The sequence below is a fragment of the Agaricus bisporus genome, assembly GCF_000300575.1.
Source record: "Agaricus bisporus var. bisporus H97 unplaced genomic scaffold AGABI2scaffold_10, whole genome shotgun sequence".
Taxonomy (NCBI): domain Eukaryota; kingdom Fungi; phylum Basidiomycota; class Agaricomycetes; order Agaricales; family Agaricaceae; genus Agaricus; species Agaricus bisporus.
The window spans coordinates 464,114-481,998 of record NW_006267345.1 but is presented as its reverse complement, the minus strand read 5'-3'; the positions used below and the strand labels follow the sequence as shown (position 1 = coordinate 481,998).

The following is a 17,885-nucleotide window of genomic DNA, read 5'->3' as shown; positions in this document are numbered from 1 at the left end:
TTACAAGTACAAGTGACGTTCTACATACATTACATTACATCCAGTTTCCAGATACATGCTACATTTAAAAATGAGGTTTCCTAAGATAGTATTTTTACATTCCTCATGTCAGATGAACAATCATCCGACGGTGAGGCGCCAACAAAGCCATAGTAGCGAAGGCTCCAACCAAAAATCCAGCAATAATACAGCCAGCTGTCTCAAACCTCCCAGGAGGTCGACGATAGATATATTCTTCATCTAAATCGGCCAGAGTATAGTCGAACTCTAGCGGTTCGGCGAAAATTCCGGAGCGGGGACGAGGAGGAATGTATTCCGGTACTTCTTGAACCTTCGGTAATGGTGCGAAGACGAGAGTGGGTGAACCGGAACGCGATTCTACAGAATCTCGTAGTGTTGTGATGGAGTCTCCCAGATCTTTTCGGTAGGAAGCATCCTCATCGACTTGAGTGTCATCATCACGGTCACCACCATCGTCATCATCGTCATCATCGTCAGACTCGACCATCGTCCAGGAACTGAAGGATGATGAAGCTCGGTGAGAAGCATATCCGGACCGAATGGGACTGTGTTGGGGGGGCGTAAGTGGGAGAGGGATTTCCTCAGGTCTGATGTCCGAGAGACCGGATGAGGGTGTGTGAGACTGAGAGCGCAAGAGAGGCGGAGTTAATGCGGTTGCGGCAGACTTTAGTCGGGCGCTGAAAACGTTTGAAGGGGAAGAAGATGCGTCGTCCATGCTGTGTAGTGGAAATGATTGATTGGCTATAGCATTTATCGGGGTGACGGCAGCAGCGCTGAAAGGCGTAGGTGTCCCAGGTGCAGATACCAATGCTTTCTCCGCGCCTCGTGTCGGCAGGCTGCCTACTTCGTTATCCAGACCTATCGTAGGCCAATTGCTACTCGCTGGAGCCGGACGCCGGGAGGTAGAGAACGTCGATGATTTGGGAGTATCGGGAGGGGTAGGGGGAGTCAAGACCTTCGGATCTGAGATCGGGGAGGTGGGAGTTGAGGGTAATGATACGGTATTCGTTGGTGGAGATAAAACCGGAGAATTGATGACAAGTCTAGGCACCGGTCTCTTGTGGTGGCTCGTTTTGGGTCGCTTACCCAGCGAGCTGAACTTCACCTCATAATCTCTTACTACTTCGTGCAGTTCATTGACGACCCCTTGCAATCGTGAAACTTCATCCTTAACCTGGAGCTCGTGCTTTTCACGCAACTCCCGAGACAGTGTCGAGGCCATGGCACTGATTAGGTCATAGATCTCGGGTCGTTCTTGCACCCATGATTGTGAAGGCCACCGCGCAATTATAAGAGCAAGGTTTACTAGGGTCTGCACCCCTAGGTCGTCTTCTTTATCGATCGTTGAATGAAACCAAGGTCGCAAGAAAGCCAACCCGAGTGCAAGAGAACCAGCTGTGACGTCAGCCAAACGTTCCTCCGTATTCATAGCGAAGAACTGGCTTGACATGTTGCGGCAAAACCGCCGATAGCTCGATTTCTTCTCTTTATAGTCCCACCCGAGCCTTATCAGTGGATTTTCGGTCTCGACTGATCGGTAATCCGGTTGCAAGAAATATGAAGGGAGATGTCGCAAAATGGCGAGAAGTGGAATCGATGCGAGTACGGCAGTCCCAGGTATCGAACCGTAGACGAGAACCGACTGAGATTCTTGAGAAAACCGATGCCATTTCGGATATTCTTTGCTCCTCCTAAAACAGTCCAGTTAAATCTGCCTCATGGATAACAACATAAAAAGACTCACTCGCTCGAAGAGCTCGCTTCCAGCAGTTCTACTGCTGTCCTGGCGCGATCCGAAAGGGCTCGTGCATCAATCACTGCAACCTGTACATCTGTTTTAACGCCTTGATGAAAGCGACGGGATGCATACCAGATGCACCAGGCAAAACTGAAGGATGTAGAGATGAAAGGGGAAGCTGCTCGGGTTGTCCAATCCATGTGCTTTGCGACATCCGAGTGGCTCACTTTCCACTCATCGATGAGGCGTTGGTGGTCCTCGAGCTCCACCGGCGACCGAACACATTGTGCGTTGAACTTCGGAGCGAGGAAGTACGGATCGGTATCGTCGAAGAACGGTGAGCGTTCTTTGGGGGTATATATACGGAATAAAAAAGGATTCTCGAGAAGTAACGATTGGAATTTGTTATCGGGGCCAAATCCGTATTGAGGCAGAGACCTGCTCTCGTTGGTCGGTAGAGGTGGGTAGGTGGTCATGGTAGCTATAACGTATAAGAATCAATTCTTTCTTTCTTCTTGCTTTTGAGGTTCAGATGAGACACCTCATGTACGCCGAGCGCAGCTGAAACAATGGGGAATGTAAAGCTCGAATATAGCCCTGATGCTGATTATTATGTAGATTGCCGCCGACACGTGTAGTCCGCGAGTCTCAGGCGTGGTCTTCGAATGGAAATTCCATCCACATGAAACCAAACATTGAGGTTTCCTCGTTACATCGGAGTTTGTGCCGACTGGGAGCATAGATGAAGATTGCTCAAAGCTGAGCCTTGCGACACAACTGTCTGCGTCAACTGGGCAACCAAGCGGGTAGTTGCGATGAAAGTTGAGAGGAGGCCTGAAAACAAGGTGTTTGTTGAGACAATCGGCACTTGAAGGAAAGATTGTACTTCACGCGAAAGGTACCTTGGCCGCTTCGTTCTTTCGTCCGTGAAGCTCCAGACTATTGTGCCACTTGCAGGCTTGCAGCGAATCGAACGGAGTGGGAGCCAAAAATAGCAATATCAACATGAACAAATAGCTGAGTCGGAAGGGAAAACCCTGCCAGCCACTAGGTATTATTACCATCTGGCATCGACGTCTCTCGAACAACAAACACAAATGCTGCTGTTTACGAATAGGCAGAGAGGCTCTCGCACAACCTGTCTTCGTCTCGAAAAGTCTAGGATAGATGCGGAAAGCTGTGCTTAGTGTCTCGCGGACTTCTCAAGTTTCCACTGATGGTTGTCGGTCTGGCACCCATACAACCACCTCGGCTCATAGTGTTGTGGAGACGGTCCCTTTAACAGAAACGCCTCTCGTCATTTACTGTCAGCGGCGTCGTCTCCACGTTGTAAACAAGCTTCCGTTTGACCTTTCTTGTTCTGCGTATCACCTGTCAAGATGGACGAACACTTTGTATTCTGCATTCTTTTCTCGCGGTGGCGATGCACATGTCTGGCAGAACGGCGCCCTAAATATCGAGATTTATCTGCTTTACCGCGAAGGAGCATCTCCAATCCATGTGGACAGTTATCACCCTGATAAAATACTTGGATTCTTCTCGAAGCGCAATCCGAAGTATCGAAGGAGGCTTGCCATGCGAGTAACTAACACGGGTTCGGTCTGATTTGACAATCTCCATGGTGTCCTCAAAGACCTGTCTATCGCCGCTTCATCGCCGCTCCTTAGCTTTTTGGTGTATTAGGGAATTTAACCTTTGCCAATAACTGCTCGAAGAAAGAAATGCCAAGCCCGCCGTTCAATGAGGAAAGTTTTCTTATATAGCTATCATTAATCAATTTCCACCATTCGTTCGTTTCGTGCCCTGAAAGTCCTCTTCTCGCGTGTCAGTGGTTCGCCTGTCGACGTTAGTGAACGTTCATTTTTTACTTGGCAGATACTTACTGGAAATATTCTATTCCCTTGATTCAATTAGATCTTCCGAAGTTTCCTAGCGTGCTCATATAAAAGACCATAGACGAGCTTTGAGTTCCTGATACATCTTGAGAACCCCAACATGACCAATGCTCAAGCCCTTCTTCGCGTCCGTCGCTATCGTCCCTCGCCATCTCCTCTCTCCTGTATTTCACCACGATCACGCTCCGTTTACTCGCCGAGGCCGAGACCAGCTTTTCTTCATCAGGACGCCGTGGCTCGATCAACAGCAGCAGAGCCCGAAGAATTTATCATCCCCCCCATTTTCGATATTTTTGATGCTCCTTCACGGCTGGGCCAAAGCAGGGAGCTCATCCAATCGACTACAAACGGTCTTCGTAGGCCAGCGAAAAAAGAAAACTCAGAAAATGATGACTTTTCTTTACCACGCCCTCCCCCCTCGTCGCTCCCTCCTCCCATCATTTTTGATGGGCCCGCTTACCCGAAAAGTCTACCCTTAATAGCTCTCCAGCGACGTGTGGACGATGCATTCATTGTGAAGCCTACTTCTGCCAGGCGAAGTAGGCCGCATCATTCACCCTTTCTACCACACGGTGCATCAGAAACCCTGGTAGAAATGTTTGATGGACCCGCACGTCTTACACGTTTCTCCCGAGGAACCTCAAGACAACATAGAGTCAGTAGTTAAATCATCCATCTATTACTGCAAGAGTTCTGACATCTACTCACCAAAGAATGGGAAGAACATCCTATTTCTGGGGTTAGTCGGCGCTGTTGGAGGGACGGCCCTCACAACGTTCTCACAATGAAGTTATTGGTCCAAACGAAGCGGTCACAAACGTGTCCAGGTATGTAGTGATTCTGTCATCACACAGCTGTACTCATATCCCAAACCCAGCAGCGGAATAAAATACTAGATGTAGCTATATGATTTTTCCTGTGTATCAATTATGTAAACAGTATAATTAGCAAAATTAAATTAAATTCATTATGTAGAAGTGACAACAAATTCGAATTTCTTCCAGCTCGATGGAGTCGAATGGTGATTTTTACGAGCAGTGGCAGGGTTGTCGGAACCGTATAACAACTCGCACTATAGATGATAGAAGCCTCACAGCCGACCCACAGCTGATATGCCAAGATTTATTATGAACTCCCCACAGAACTGAAGGATCCCACTTAGCCCCAGCTTCTGACCGGGGTACTAGTACTAATCGATGTGGGTCTCACAAGTAAGCACCACCGTCTGTATTGCTCCTTATTTACAGATTACCTAGAAGTTATATAGTCCTTCGGGAAGTCTATATCTCGTAACGTCATTTCATAAGAGATCGACTATATTTGTTTCAGCAGCCGAAGTCCTTTAGTAGTCTCTTGATTGCATGTTGTTTACATTAAGATCTTCCGATGAAGAATTGTATGACCCACGTTATACATGATTTCTGTACTCGTTTTTACCTGGAGCGTTGTCCCAACTATATATAGAAAGGAAGGCGTGTAAATACATTGAAGCTAAGACAAGCGGTTGCATTCTGTCTTAATCTGATTTAGCCCGCTGGGGTGGCGATGGGGCTGCTGATGACGATGATGGAGGGGGGGACTCTATAGTAGACAATTGTACTTTGGCTGCTACCTCCGGCGGTAGTTGATCTAGGAATGTCTTATTGTGCTTCTCCACCATTTCCTTCCAGCGAGATCGTATAAGCAAAGGAATTATGGATTCGCCAGGTCAACTCACAGTCATTTTTCGGGGCCATTGAGGCATCGTGAGGTCTTCAATTTCTACATGCCGGCTATAGATAAGCATGTATGGACCAGCACCGAGATGTAGCCCCGCTGTATCGGAAAATATTGTTTCTTCCGAAACCTAAGATTTACCTCAGCGCTAAGTCATGAGAAGCCCAAAATTTCAACTGACCTCTGTTACTGTGTAGTCTACAATCTTCCACCAAACTCCTTGGTTGTCATGAACGTACGAATATTTGTGTTTTCGACCAGGAAGACCCGTATGTATTAGTACAGCGCGTAGATCATACTAGAAAGATACATGAGAAAAGGCAGCATCGAGACATTGGGTATAAGATAAGCTTACTCGGTGCTGTTGGAGCTCCGGTATGTTGTAGACATTCATTACTTCCGCCTGAAGCTTTTCGATTTTATAATCGATCGCTACGATGTCATATCAATCGCACTGTCCCGTGTATCACTCAAAGAACTCACCTTCAATCTTTCGTGAGATATTAGCAATCACGTCCCGAAGTTTTGTCTTCGTCTTTTTCAAAAGCTCTGTACGTTCTAGATTATCCTCTGCCTGCGCAACGTTCTCATAGTAGTACAACGTGTCTTCGAGGTCCTTCATGATATCTCTATTCTGTTCGGTCGGTTAGGCCAGACCCTCGTCATCAAGGGAGCCACCTACGTTATGCTGGGTCAAACCTTCTTTCATCCTTGTCAATTCTGATATACCATCTAATAATTTCCGTTCCCCAAGTCGCGTCTCATTGGCTAGTTCAAGATTCTCCAACAGAAATTGATCCAGGTAGATATACTTGGGGAAAGAGAATGGCTCCGGAGAGAATTTTCCTTCCTGATTGACCGCTCGTCTAACGTGGAAACAAAAAACATCAGAAGGTTCTATAATAACATCATGCGAGGAGCCGGTGTCAGTCCACTTCGAAAGGGTACCAGACAGACAAGATATGAGATCCGTGTAAGGTGTTGTCTCGCCACCAAATTCTATCAAGACTATATGGCTATCACTAGGTGCCCTTTTGGATTGCTTTGGAATGCGACGGTGCAGTTCGATATGTCCATGCGTAAAATTGAATAATCGAGGCCTGTAACTGGAATTAAAACCGGCGTCGCTAATACGGGGATTATCATACGGCTCGTCATTTGATTGAAGTTTGAGATAGTCCTCGATGGTATCCGAGACGCTTTTGAGAAAATCTGAGGAAGTCACACCAAATTATCAGATTGTTGCATCCATGGCCGAAGACACATACCAGCTGTTGCATCACCCACAGGACTATAATCAGGTTGGGATTGTGCCATGAGTGAGGGCAGGATCTCTGAATCCATGATGGCTGAAAGCTGAGCTAGATCCAGGTTGACGAAGAGTTCCATCAAGTTCCGCATTGCGCTATCTGCGGCACGAATATCAGAACCAGTGACAGCGAGAGACGTTTGACATGCCTCTAGGATCTGGGAGATTATCGGAAGGGATAGGTAGTTGTATACTGGCGACACGCTCTCGAACTTGTGGGACAAAGAAAAGCGCTTGGATGAACTAGGAGATGGTTGAGCAGTGGTGAACACAATTCAAGTCGTCTGCCTACCAGCGCCGCATACGCTAGGGTAGGGTCATTCGATCTGAAAGCCACAGGCCTGAAAGACCAGCATACTCGGTTAACCAGCGCTGGGATTCGGATTCAAGTAATCTCAGCGCACCTTCCACCTTCGCGAACCGCAGCTTCAATTGGGAGGAAATCTGATTCGTTCGTAGATACCAAGTCTTCCAAGCTTGCTTGAATTGCATCATTGTACGACTTCTCCTCGTTTGAAATACCAGTATTGTCTCCGAGTTGCTGGTTTCCCTTTGGCTCAGTGTTCCCCCGGAAAGCGTGTCATACTAGGCACATACGTTGGTGGGGACCATTGCCCAATTGACATCTGGAGTGCGATTACTCGGCCCAAACTGGGTTTCAGTCTCCAGAGACAAGGCCATTGCTCGTTGGAGTTCATCGTCTGAGCCTGTAAGATCAATAACCGTGTTTGACGGTTTAAGTGGTTGTGGTCTAATCTGCTGTTGTATTGCTTGCGAATAACCCGGTGGTGCTGATGCAGGAGTTTCTTCCCAATTGTAATCTTCTCCTCTATCTCCAGATAGAATGGCATCCGCGGCTCTCTCCATGTTCCCTTTGTGTTTGCGATAAACACGCAAAGCCTCTGCTCTATTGACGGAGTCGCCTAGCATTTCTAGTAGTAGATTAACCTGCTCGGATTCCTCCACGGTCTCCGGAGGTATGTTGGGTGGTGATTGCATTGCTAGCTTAGGCTTCACCGAGTCGTAAAGTGAATAAGACAGAAGAAAACAATACGGGATTGCAGTGTTGCCGTGACACGAACCTCAGTAACATAGTCACGCAAGAAGTTTGACCGCCAATAACCTGGAATCTGGATTGATACAGCTACGACTAATTTACAGGAAGAGCTCTAACCCTGTGCTTCATATGAGTTACTTTTATGCTTAGGTATGAACACCCAAGACTCAGGAGCAGGTCCTAAAAACATTTCAGAGATCTTGATCCAATCTCTACTATCTCCACTCGAAAGGAGTGTTTCTGCGACGCACAAAATAAGTCTAGACCTTGCTGGTTCAGGTTATCCAAAAGCTCACCAAGATCAGTACGGCCATGGAAGGCCGGTGCTCTATCATTTATCCGCCCTGGTAACTGCTCCAAGAGCCCGATGGGGACGTATCGATACTGGAAAGACAAGGCTTCGCAGAGATACCGTCTCGTTGTATTGACACCGGCAGTATCAGAGCCGAAGTGACTGCAAAAGGTCAGATAAGAAATAGTATACAAGATCGAGAAGTATAGTTACTTGAGGCCATAATTAACATACTGTTCGCCCCGTGAATAAGAATACTGACTCTAAATTGAATTACTCACGTCTCGAATAAGATCTAGTCGTTCCCGTGCGCTGATGTCCCATTCCCTTCGTTCTTTAATTTCGGTAAAGATCCAAGGTTTGATCAGGGCTCCCCGGCCAACCATAATACCGTCGGCTTTACTTTGCTCCAAGTTTGTATAATAGTCATGAGCTGAAAAACAATCCCCGTTTCCAAAAATCGGCACGGCAGGAACTAGGACGACCATGAATTGGGATAAACCCGTGTCTGTAGACTACAACTTACGGTCCTCTTCTTCTTCGCGGGTACGAACAGCTTCAACGCACTTTTGAATATAGTCCCAGTCCGCTAAACGGGTATACCGTTGTTGTCGGGTTCTTCCATGTAACTATAACCAAGTCAATAACCAAATCAACCACAGAATCATCAAACGTTATGAATACTCACAGTCAAACAGGCTGCATTCCAATCCACGACAAGCCGAGGCATCAGTTTATGAGCGGTATGCTTCGCCTCTCTAACACCCATTCTCAATTTGACCGTGACCGGTATTTCGCCCAGCGCCTTGTTCATTCCGATAAGTATTTTGCCCAGCTTACCAAGGGCATCAATGACTAGGGGGTTCATGGGATACAAATCAATGCCATAAATAAATAATATCAAACTTACGGGCAGATCCACTCCCTTGTCTGAACACAAGATCAATAGGACACCCACAATTCACGTCCACAAAATCAAGACCTCCCGCTAGCTCTTTGGCTATGGCTTCAGCGGTGGGCACCATGTTCGCAGGCTTGTTTCCAGCAATTTGGACACCAAAAATTTTCTCCGAAGGATGCCGGCGAACCAACGACCACTCTTCTTTTGATCCAGCCAAAAATGAGGTTGCCAGTCCCACTGGAAAGGCCCTATGTTAGATAAAATATAGTCTGTAAATGCGCAGAAACCAACTTTCTCCACAAGTAATATCAGCTCCGAGGGAAACGCATACTCGACGGAAGGGCTGATCAAGTTAATTATCAATTTAATCGACCCTTATCAAACACATCATGCCATGCACTCACGAGATTCCCGACGGTAGTCAATGGGGCAAGGTCTATAGAAAACAAAGATTAGGTCGAAACCAGTGATGCTAGGAATGCAATCCACCCACAGGTTTTACCAGCCCAATGTAGTCTCTTCTTTTCGCGGAACCCGATCGGGACATCTTCGGTGTCCGTAGGCTGGGCTGTATCGCCTGTTCGCTTCTGAACAAGCTCCTGTATTCCTGTCGTTAGACACTCCGGTGTTTTTAATGCCGACACCATGGAATTCAAGTCTTGTTCTGGCTCCGCAACGATGACAGAGTCCTCATCGGGTACAAGCTTCGATTCCTCCTTTTTGTCCTCGTGGCCTTTCAGCTCTTCAAGATAAGCAGCAGACACAGGAGTTGGATACTACTTTTTATATCAGCAATTTTTGAGAAAAGGTGACTGAATTCACAACTCGACCTTTTTCGTCCGTAGCGCAGTTCGTACATCGCTGCTTACAAAATTCAGTTCGTTGGCAGTAAGTACAGCTCTTGCCTTCTTGTCTTCGTCTCCGGCCAACGTGATATTACCGGTCTCGTTAATACGCACATGTCCCCCGAGGAATCGGCACTTGAAACCATACCTGCCATTTGAATTTAAATTAGGTATGGGCGAATGGAGTATATGTAGCAACGAACACACGCACCGACATTCTCCTGTCTCAGAGAACACAGGGCATGTGGTGCCAAGATCCAAGGACGAATGGATCGGGTGTGACGCACCCACACTCTTGTTACCTTCATACACAAATGGTGCAGAGTCTGATATCTCCGAAGTATTGGGAATCCGTACGTCATGTATTTTTGCAGCAAGATAGGCAGATACATCATGAGAGAACTTGCAATTCCTGTTAATCCGATGGGATCATTCAGTTGGTTAACGAAGGCGTCACCGCAAGCCACCGACGCACAAGACTTACTCTCCATGTTCGCAATCGGACCCATTGGCTACTCTCCAACACAAATCCACTTCATCTCTGGTCTTTGCAAACCTCCGACCCTTATTAGCGCCTCTCGTAGCTTTCTTCTCTTCCTTCGTCATGTGTTTTCTTTGAGGTCCAGAAGCCCTCTGGCTACCATCTCGTCCATCCCGGTTCCAACTCCCGCGCACAGTATTTGAACTTCCCTCTGCGGCATCATCATCAGGAAGAGGTTTTGTCGTATATGAAATCAAATACCTAGATAACACGAGACCAAAAGAAGAAATGATTAGCATCGTATATAGCGCATGGTTTTCCACGAGAATTACTCTGCTTTGACAGGCGCAGTACCAGATGGACAACTTATGTTACCCGCTGCCACAGAAGCAGCGGCCGTTTCAGGTGTCGCCATTGAGAAGGGATGAAATATCAGGCAAATGTAAACTGCACCAAATAATAAATAACTTTGTTACCACGACCACGGACCCCGGATCCGGTCCGTCGATTTATTCTTTGCAACGTTTTCTCCTCACTCTTGGCATTTGTCAGGGCCAATTCCCCAAAGTGGATACGATCGCCCTGAGAAGGATGTTTATTCCCTCTTTTCTTTTTCCCAACAAATGCAGGCTTGGCAGGAAAATGCGCATCTGTCATATTCGGTGCTTATTTCCGTCAAGGGTGTGTGTTAAAAGATGTTAAAATATTTTAGATTACTTATACAACTGATACGCCTAGTACGGATCAATTGATCTCCATTAAATTCGACATAAAGCACGTCCCAAGCCTTCATTGCTAGTTTCATGAATTCACCCCAATGTCATCCAGATATGCGCTCTTTCTCCATCTAATCACTTGTTCTTGGCTTCTCGCTTGGTCACAGGCCGGCGGACGGCTTGGCCTTGACGGTTGCGATAAAAAAGAACATCACCTGTCGAGATGTGTTACGTCAATCATTCAAAAGGACAGTGAGCACTGGGTAAGCATATGTTAGATACTGACCCTCATTTTCAACAAATTGGCACAAATTGTAGTTGCGCCATAGTGCTTTGAATGCAGGTGTATCATCTCTCACATAATGATCCCTAAGGAATGCTTTCAAGTACTTCGTTGCCTCGGGGGTATGATAGAAGGGCATCTTGGGAAAAAACTGAAATATAAGGGTTACGAAAGGCGCTATCCCCACTTCAACGAATTTACTTACATGGTGAACTACGTGGAAGTGTGCCACATCGTGCAAGAAAAATCTCCCTTGCCATCCAAGAATCGGCCTATCAACAGTCGCAGCAGCACCACGCTGGAAGTTCCATTCCGCCCCACGGTAATGGGGAATAACAGGATCAGTGTGGTGGAGATATGTTATCATAATAACTAGGAGTCAAAAGCATAAGTGACGCGACAACTTGTCAACATTCAAAGTCACTTACACCAATGCGTAACCAACAGCCAAGGAATCCCGTAGTACTTTATCACTGTTCCAAGACCAAATATCCAACTCGCTCGTCGAACGGCCCAGATCATGAAGAGAATACCCGCGTTGGAAAGCATGACAGCATTCCGCTGCGAAGGCGTGAAGAGTATGGATCTAGCTATCAAAGGCGGAGATGTATGTCTTGAAGACAAAATAAAGCTCCGAATTGCGGACTCACGATTAAAATGATTGGTCCATTTTGGATATGTGTTCTGTCCTGACACATTGAAAACTAAGATAAGTATCCATTAGTCTACATAACCTCGAAATGACACAAAAGCTTTTTACTGACGGAGGTAAGCAGGAAAAGCCAAGAGTTGTCGCCGTATCAAGATATATAGGGTATAAATGGGCGTATCGCCGAGAATTTCGCTGTAGTCTAGACCGGGGTCATTATCCTTGGGAAGGCGAAGGTCAGCGCGGGTTTGAGGTATGTAGACTTCGTCTCTCTCCATGGAGGCATGATTACTGTGATGGCGGTGGTGGGAAATCTTCCAGCTAAAGTATGGAGTCCACAAGAAAGTATGTGTCGCCTGTGATAGGACATCAGTCATACTCAGCGTCATTCCAGAGAAGCGACGTACGAAGCCGATAAAGTCGTTGATAAATTTGTGATCGGAGAAGGCACCATGCCCGCACTGCGAAGGAATTTGTTGGATCAGCATTTTTGACCATGTTCGTTTTCAATACCTCGTGCCCTATCACCCAAATTCCTGTGAAAATGAGGCCCTGAAACCACCAGCTTAGGTGAAATATCAGAGCAGTCACAAATCAACGGGGCGATGGCTTACTAGATGCACCACGCACTCCACCGCAGTAATTCGATGAGAAAAGGATTGAAGTTTTGGATAGTGTGCAAGTTTCTAAAGAGCGGATCTATGCGGTGCGCTAGTGAAGATACCGCAGCTGCGAGGAGAATATCACGAATGAGGTAATAGAGTCCTTGGCGAGTATCCCGCACAAATAATCTCGCGGGAATGGCAGCACGGATTTCGGTCAGCTTCCTGCATCCAAAGGTAAGGCACATTAGCTTCCAAGCCATGAAAATGACATACCACTCCATCGGAGTAAAAGCAGGAAGTTCATCTTCATTGTATACGGTCTGGAGCCGGGACATGAGGGAAAGGACGATTGTTGACGTTCAGCCACAAATGCATATTTATGTATTTGCTCGGAAGGGGTGTCGTTCATCTTGTACCGAGATCTGATCAAGCGCGTGCAACCCAAGGAGGTTTTAGGGTTTATCAAACGGTTAGTAAACATAGGCGGAAGTTTATGGATATCATCAAGAGCGTTTAGTGAACCGCGGTTATTTAAAGATGAATGGGGATACCGTGTACAGAAGGCATCACACCTGCGAGTGAGTGGGGGGGAAGTTGGAAGTCAACCTGTGGACCCCGGATACCCAGTGTATCCTTGCTTTAATGATCAACTTAGTTGGGCCTACTAGTGGTCAGGTCGGGTAAGTAGCAGATAGTAGATGATTCATGGTCTCGCTCTCTGGGTTTCCTAAGAGTGAAGTATTTGATGCCTAGACAACGTGGAGGGTGAGCCGAGGAGTAAACACTGATGATATCCATGGCACCAAGGCCCACGCCGAGAGCCAAGCCCACGAGTTCGCCGCGACAAAAAGGAAAGAATGATAAACTGACAGGAAGAAAGGCGCCACGGAAGCACGTGTTTCCTGTAAGCGGCAAGGCAAGATCGACGGGGCGGCTTGCATGATCAATGAAGTTTCATCACAGAAGTGTCCGATGCGAAAGGAAGCATATGCTGCACCAGTATCCGATAGAATTTTTTTTCAGCTGGCAGCGGGATTCCCTGTCCTCCGGGATCGGCGTTTCTCCATGCTGCACGACCTCACAAGCATACTCGCGGTCTTCTAAATGACAACTTCTCACCGGATGACCACAAAGCGGCGGGCCTAGAACAAGGTATGACCAGTGAGGTCGAGGGTGCAAACCTACTTCTCTAGGGCACCCACGACAGCCATATCAATACTCTAATAGCTGACAACCTTTCTAAGAAGGTTTCAGCGGGAGAATGGGGTGTGCAAATCCAACCGGGGAGCAAATGTCGTTGCATCCAACGGCAGAATCGCGTTTGCCAACTCTTCTCGAAGTTGTAGATTTTCCCCCTGAATTATTATAGAATGCACTGAAATAGGCAGAAAACCCAGTGTGTGCGCCATTACGATAAATGTTTTATGCATAATCGATAACCTATGGCAAACAGCTGTCAGCCGGGATCCAAGGCCCATGAGCAACAAGGTACGAACAAGGTATTATACTGGCGGATCAATTGCATGGTAGTCGTGATCAGGGTATCGAGTGAAGTCAAATCCTATCCGGCCATGTGTGGGCGCTGGATGAAGAAAATAACCGAGTCGGATGATGGTTGCTGCCGATGTCTTTGAAAACGAAAAAGGCTCTTGAGATACTCTTGTTTAACGCTGATCGAGGTGCTCGAAGTTGACGAAGTTAAAAGTTGGAGTGGTTGGGAATATTGTTTATTCGTGAGGCAGGGGTTCCCGGGGTCTGACGAGAATATGAGGATGTCCGGGAAGACAGGAACCAACTTAACATTGGAACATTGTCTGTCTCCATCTTTCACAACAACGACGTTGACACCCTCACAAATCCATTAGGTATTCATTACCGTGACCACTTCCAAAAATAATTCCTAACTCCCATATATTCCGATCTCAACCTTGGCCTTCCAGATCTCCCCTTCTCAAATTATATTGGCCGGAATGTTGCCTCCTGTATATATATATATAAGTTACATGACCAAACTCCTGGACTCCTGCTCGCCTGACCTACATCTTGGCTATCGCTCCCTCGCTGGTACCTCACCAAATAATGCCCCCCCTCTCGGTCTTCAGGGACTCTCCCGAATACGAAAAACGGAAACGCACACCCTTCCGCCCACCGAAAGTAACTTGATTTTTCCGCGTTCTGTCAATGCTCTACGTTTACCTAGATCTTTAGACAACTGTCGCGGATATTCGTTCCGTCATCCCAAAACATCTCTATACGAAATCTACCTGGAAGGGCTGCTATTATTTTTGCCGCGGCATCCTTTGCACACTGGTCTTCTACAGTCTAGCGACAAAGATCGACAGTGTCACTGGTTCTCTTGGTCAAAATGCCTCGCAAATATTGGTCAGTGCGATCAAGTGTATAGCTTGGGGGTTATATTTCTGGTGGCAAAGTATCGCCTTTGCGAGCCTATGGTGTTTGGGCCATGAAGCAGGACATGGGACATTATCTAATTACTCCTGGGTCAACACAGTGTTTGGATTTATTCTGCATACGGTGCGTGCATCCAGGGTTCACGGAGTTTAGTTTCGATCAGGTGCTGAATACGTTACAGTTCCTTTTGATGCCCTACTTTTCTTGGCGGTCGACGCATCATGCCCACCATGTGAGTTAATTTTTTTCAAAAAAGCATATAGCATTGGGCCCAGCTTCATTCAGCTTGATTGAATGGTGAACAGCTGACTGCCGGCATGCCGGAATATAACTCTATCTGACATGTTGTTGATCGCTATGGCATGCAGCGACATACTCCAGTCAGCTGCACAAGCCTTTGACAGCGAGACCTATCGCTTTAAGGGCTGCCGCCCGGTTCGGAGAAGATTGGATTACTGATCATTTTTTGGCATTTTGACAGAAAGCAACGATGTCCGTAGAACGCGAAGAGAACTTTGTTCCCAGAACACGATCGGACTATAAATTACCACCGCAGCCGAAAGCACGCACAACAGACTACGAGGAAATCTTTGAAGAAATGCCGCTGTTTACTCTTGGGCGAATGATATTGATGCAGTTACTCGGAATGCAATCCTATCTACTCCGCAACTCCATGGGATCTCCCATGTACCCGCCCGGCACAAACGTATGAGCACTGTAATATGTGATTCACATCAACTGACATCTTCCTGATATATAGCATTTCACACCATCATCGCCGTTATTCAAGCCGCATCAACGACGCGGAATTATTATATCTGATGTGGGGCTTTGTGCCATGATCTGCCTGCTCGGAATCTTCTATAATCAGGTCGGCTTTGCAAGTTTCGTCCGATTGTATGTCATACCGTACCTTGTTCGTAGAATTTCCTTGTTTTCACCCGCACTTTTCTGATCGACAGTCCTCTATCAGCTCGCCAATCATTGTAAGCCTACTCGGTTATCAGATCAGACCCCTACTTAATTCCCGCGGTCGCGTTTCCTAAAGGGATAGTCATGCTAACTTATCTTCATCATTCGGACCCTACAATCCCTCACTATCGCAAGCCAGAGTGGACATTCCTCCGAGGCGCTCTTGCAACTGTTGATAGACCTTTTCTCGGTTGGATCGGTCGGTTCTTCCTTCACAACGTTTCCCATGATCATGTAAGCAAGCAACTTCTCTCGTGGGCGGATTTGAACTATCGGGGATACATCTACTCACCCAATGTTGTGTCATGGCTGTCAATCGACTTCTTTCTTCTTCTTCTTCTTCTTCTTTTCTCCATTCAGCATCGAGCTGACACTATCCTGTTGAATAGATCGCTCATCACACCAACTCGAGTATACCTTTCTGTAAGTGCTTTTTGATGGTTTCAGTTTTGAGCCCAGTTAAGACTGACGTCCACTTCCAAATCTTACTCTTCTTTCACCCTTGATGTGATGAATACAAAACACTCGAACGCTTTCCCTTCGCCAAATTCAGATAATCTACCGCAGGTGACCCAAATAATCAAATCAGTCCTTGGAGACGATTACAACTATGACTCAACTGTGAGTAGCCCTCCCTTCTTCATTTGTCGTTCATTATACTCCGGCATTTTTTTTCGCGCCATGAAAAATGTCTTGGAAGGAGGTATCATCTTTTTTCCGCTCCCCTTATCTTTGCCTGTTCACACTCCAATAACCTATCTTTATTTCACCATCATTCGTCATTTGTCACTCTTTCCATCCATTGAACACATGTCAAAATAACTATATTGATATTTGATTCTTACACAACCACTCCGCTCCCTCCGACTCCCTTCCCTTCCTCTTTCCTTTCATTTTTTTCTTCTTTTCTTCTTTTCCTTTGCTTTTTTTTCCTTTCACTTTTTTCTCACTGGGGTTGTCCAAAAATAACAAACAAACAAACAGAATTCATTTCGTGCGCTATATCGGACATTCACACAATGTTGTTTCATCGAAGACGAAGGAGATATCGTATTTTATAGAAACAGCAAAGGAGAAACTGCCAGAGTAGTGGCAGACGACGTTGATATCCGAGATTATTCTTGAAAATATTTTTTCTTTCTCCCTTCCACCCCTCGCCAACTTACCACCCCCACCCCAAACACAAAATGCATTCCCTCTCTAAATCCCTCCCTTCATGTCCGCGGTCTTCCCACTCCGCGACAGAAAAACCCTTTGTACACGACTTTGTCCGTAAACGATTCTTGATGACTAGAGGAAAAATGATAATTAAAAAAAGAAAGTATATAGAAAAAAAGTAGTTACACATTTCTTTGTGGGTTCCCATATACACACACACACATGCACACATATACAGTGAGACCCTTATTACTTGCATCGAGGGCCCACCCCTTTAATTGCTTAAACGACGAGCCCTTCTTTTTCTTTTCCTTGGGGTTAATCGAAAAAAAAAAATCATATCAAATCAAACAATGTTGATGTCATTTCAAGCATTTCAACTTTTACGTCGCAATACCTTCAACTGACCCAAAAAAACTCCTTAATTTACCACGGACACCTCAGTCCGAATCCCGCGTTTCTCTTTTAGAAAAAAAGAGAAAGAAACCGAAACCGACGGTTCGCTATGTATAAAATCCAAGCCTAACCAATCCGAAAAAAAGTAGGATCAAAAAAAAACGGTTGATTCGGAATTGATTGATTGATTGATAATTTTTTCCAATCGATTTTTCTCCCGTCCGCGACGGCAGTGTAAAAAATTAGTCAACAAGTATCACGTTTGGACGGCTGAATTCGTCCGAGAAAAGTAGCCTAAACCCTAAGCCCTTGATCACGACCTCAAGTTGTTGTACTCTGTTGTACTTATGTACCTTCGATATTCATTCAATAGGTGAGTGACACTTTGACCTAAATCAAATTATAACCATTATTGATATGGTCGTCGAAATCTTGTTGT

The 17,885-nt window shown here is 46.2% G+C and overlaps 6 protein-coding genes across 6 annotated transcripts; 2 read left to right on the top strand and 4 right to left on the bottom strand.

Annotated features, from left to right (window-relative positions):
- Positions 1-103: 103 nt before the first annotated feature.
- On the bottom strand, positions 104-2,235 carry AGABI2DRAFT_121121 (hypothetical protein; the record flags this gene model as incomplete). The annotated part of the gene is made up of 2 exons (XM_006455120.1): positions 104-1,712; positions 1,766-2,235. The coding sequence occupies 2 exons, from the start codon at positions 2,233-2,235 to the stop codon at positions 104-106; spliced, it is 2,079 nt and encodes a 692-aa protein (XP_006455183.1).
- A 1,324-nt stretch (positions 2,236-3,559) lies between these two features.
- On the top strand, positions 3,560-4,393 carry AGABI2DRAFT_194835 (hypothetical protein; the record flags this gene model as incomplete). The annotated part of the gene is made up of 3 exons (XM_006455119.1): positions 3,560-3,604; positions 3,674-4,309; positions 4,368-4,393. Coding segments are annotated over exons 2-3 (579 nt in total), but the record flags the coding sequence as incomplete, so codon positions are not given.
- Positions 4,394-5,027: 634 nt separating this feature from the next.
- Positions 5,028-7,716, bottom strand: AGABI2DRAFT_226546 (hypothetical protein). Its single transcript, XM_006455118.1, has 12 exons — positions 7,277-7,716; positions 7,084-7,220; positions 6,972-7,020; positions 6,829-6,922; positions 6,639-6,779; positions 6,519-6,582; positions 6,053-6,470; positions 5,854-6,004; positions 5,726-5,802; positions 5,552-5,668; positions 5,372-5,500; positions 5,028-5,317 (listed from the first exon to the last, which is right to left on the bottom strand). The coding sequence occupies exons 1-12, from the start codon at positions 7,676-7,678 to the stop codon at positions 5,171-5,173; spliced, it is 1,926 nt and encodes a 641-aa protein (XP_006455181.1). The 5' UTR covers positions 7,679-7,716; the 3' UTR covers positions 5,028-5,170.
- A 76-nt stretch (positions 7,717-7,792) lies between these two features.
- Positions 7,793-10,482, bottom strand: AGABI2DRAFT_187624 (hypothetical protein). Its single transcript, XM_006455117.1, has 13 exons — positions 10,259-10,482; positions 9,986-10,186; positions 9,760-9,922; positions 9,423-9,705; positions 9,334-9,365; positions 9,221-9,272; positions 8,939-9,166; positions 8,717-8,883; positions 8,555-8,657; positions 8,310-8,503; positions 8,242-8,261; positions 8,033-8,190; positions 7,793-7,976 (listed from the first exon to the last, which is right to left on the bottom strand). Exons 1-13 carry the CDS (start codon positions 10,378-10,380, stop codon positions 7,849-7,851), a joined length of 1,851 nt encoding a protein of 616 aa, XP_006455180.1. The 5' UTR covers positions 10,381-10,482; the 3' UTR covers positions 7,793-7,848.
- Positions 10,483-11,015: 533 nt separating this feature from the next.
- Positions 11,016-12,887, bottom strand: AGABI2DRAFT_226540 (hypothetical protein). Its single transcript, XM_006455116.1, has 10 exons — positions 12,782-12,887; positions 12,518-12,730; positions 12,417-12,468; positions 12,311-12,364; positions 12,019-12,259; positions 11,905-11,958; positions 11,683-11,844; positions 11,460-11,626; positions 11,084-11,405; positions 11,016-11,029 (listed from the first exon to the last, which is right to left on the bottom strand). Exons 1-9 carry the CDS (start codon positions 12,841-12,843, stop codon positions 11,205-11,207), a joined length of 1,206 nt encoding a protein of 401 aa, XP_006455179.1. The 5' UTR covers positions 12,844-12,887; the 3' UTR covers positions 11,016-11,029; positions 11,084-11,204.
- Positions 12,888-14,550: 1,663 nt separating this feature from the next.
- On the top strand, positions 14,551-17,017 carry AGABI2DRAFT_187622 (hypothetical protein; the record flags this gene model as incomplete). Its single annotated transcript, XM_006455115.1, has 10 exons — positions 14,551-14,662; positions 14,717-15,043; positions 15,102-15,152; positions 15,402-15,626; positions 15,681-15,836; positions 15,894-15,906; positions 15,969-16,126; positions 16,282-16,315; positions 16,446-16,513; positions 16,877-17,017. The coding sequence occupies exons 1-10, from the start codon at positions 14,588-14,590 to the stop codon at positions 17,015-17,017; spliced, it is 1,248 nt and encodes a 415-aa protein (XP_006455178.1). The 5' UTR covers positions 14,551-14,587.
- Between the last annotated feature and the right edge of the window lie 868 nt (positions 17,018-17,885).

Excerpts from the sequence above, each read along its gene's own strand:
- AGABI2DRAFT_226546 (XM_006455118.1), bottom strand. The coding sequence starts at position 7,678 with ATGCAATCACCACCCAACATACCTCCGGAGACCGTGGAGGAATCCGAG. Across the intron at positions 7,021-7,083 it reads GCGGTTCGCGAAGGTGGAAG|GCCTGTGGCTTTCAGATCGA; the intron begins GTGCGCTGAGAT and ends CTGGTCTTTCAG. Across the intron at positions 6,923-6,971 it reads CCCTAGCGTATGCGGCGCTG|TTCATCCAAGCGCTTTTCTT; the intron begins GTAGGCAGACGA and ends ACCATCTCCTAG.
- AGABI2DRAFT_187624 (XM_006455117.1), bottom strand. The coding sequence starts at position 10,380 with ATGACGAAGGAAGAGAAGAAAGCTACGAGAGGCGCTAATAAGGGTCGG. Across the intron at positions 9,706-9,759 it reads CTGCGCTACGGACGAAAAAG|TATCCAACTCCTGTGTCTGC; the intron begins GTCGAGTTGTGA and ends TATAAAAAGTAG. Across the intron at positions 8,504-8,554 it reads CCGCGAAGAAGAAGAGGACC|TTCCTGCCGTGCCGATTTTT; the intron begins GTAAGTTGTAGT and ends TGGTCGTCCTAG.
- AGABI2DRAFT_226540 (XM_006455116.1), bottom strand. The coding sequence starts at position 12,843 with ATGTCCCGGCTCCAGACCGTATACAATGAAGATGAACTTCCTGCTTTT. Across the intron at positions 12,260-12,310 it reads TCAACGACTTTATCGGCTTC|GCGACACATACTTTCTTGTG; the intron begins GTACGTCGCTTC and ends GTCCTATCACAG. Across the intron at positions 11,845-11,904 it reads ATGGACCAATCATTTTAATC|CTAGATCCATACTCTTCACG; the intron begins GTGAGTCCGCAA and ends CGCCTTTGATAG.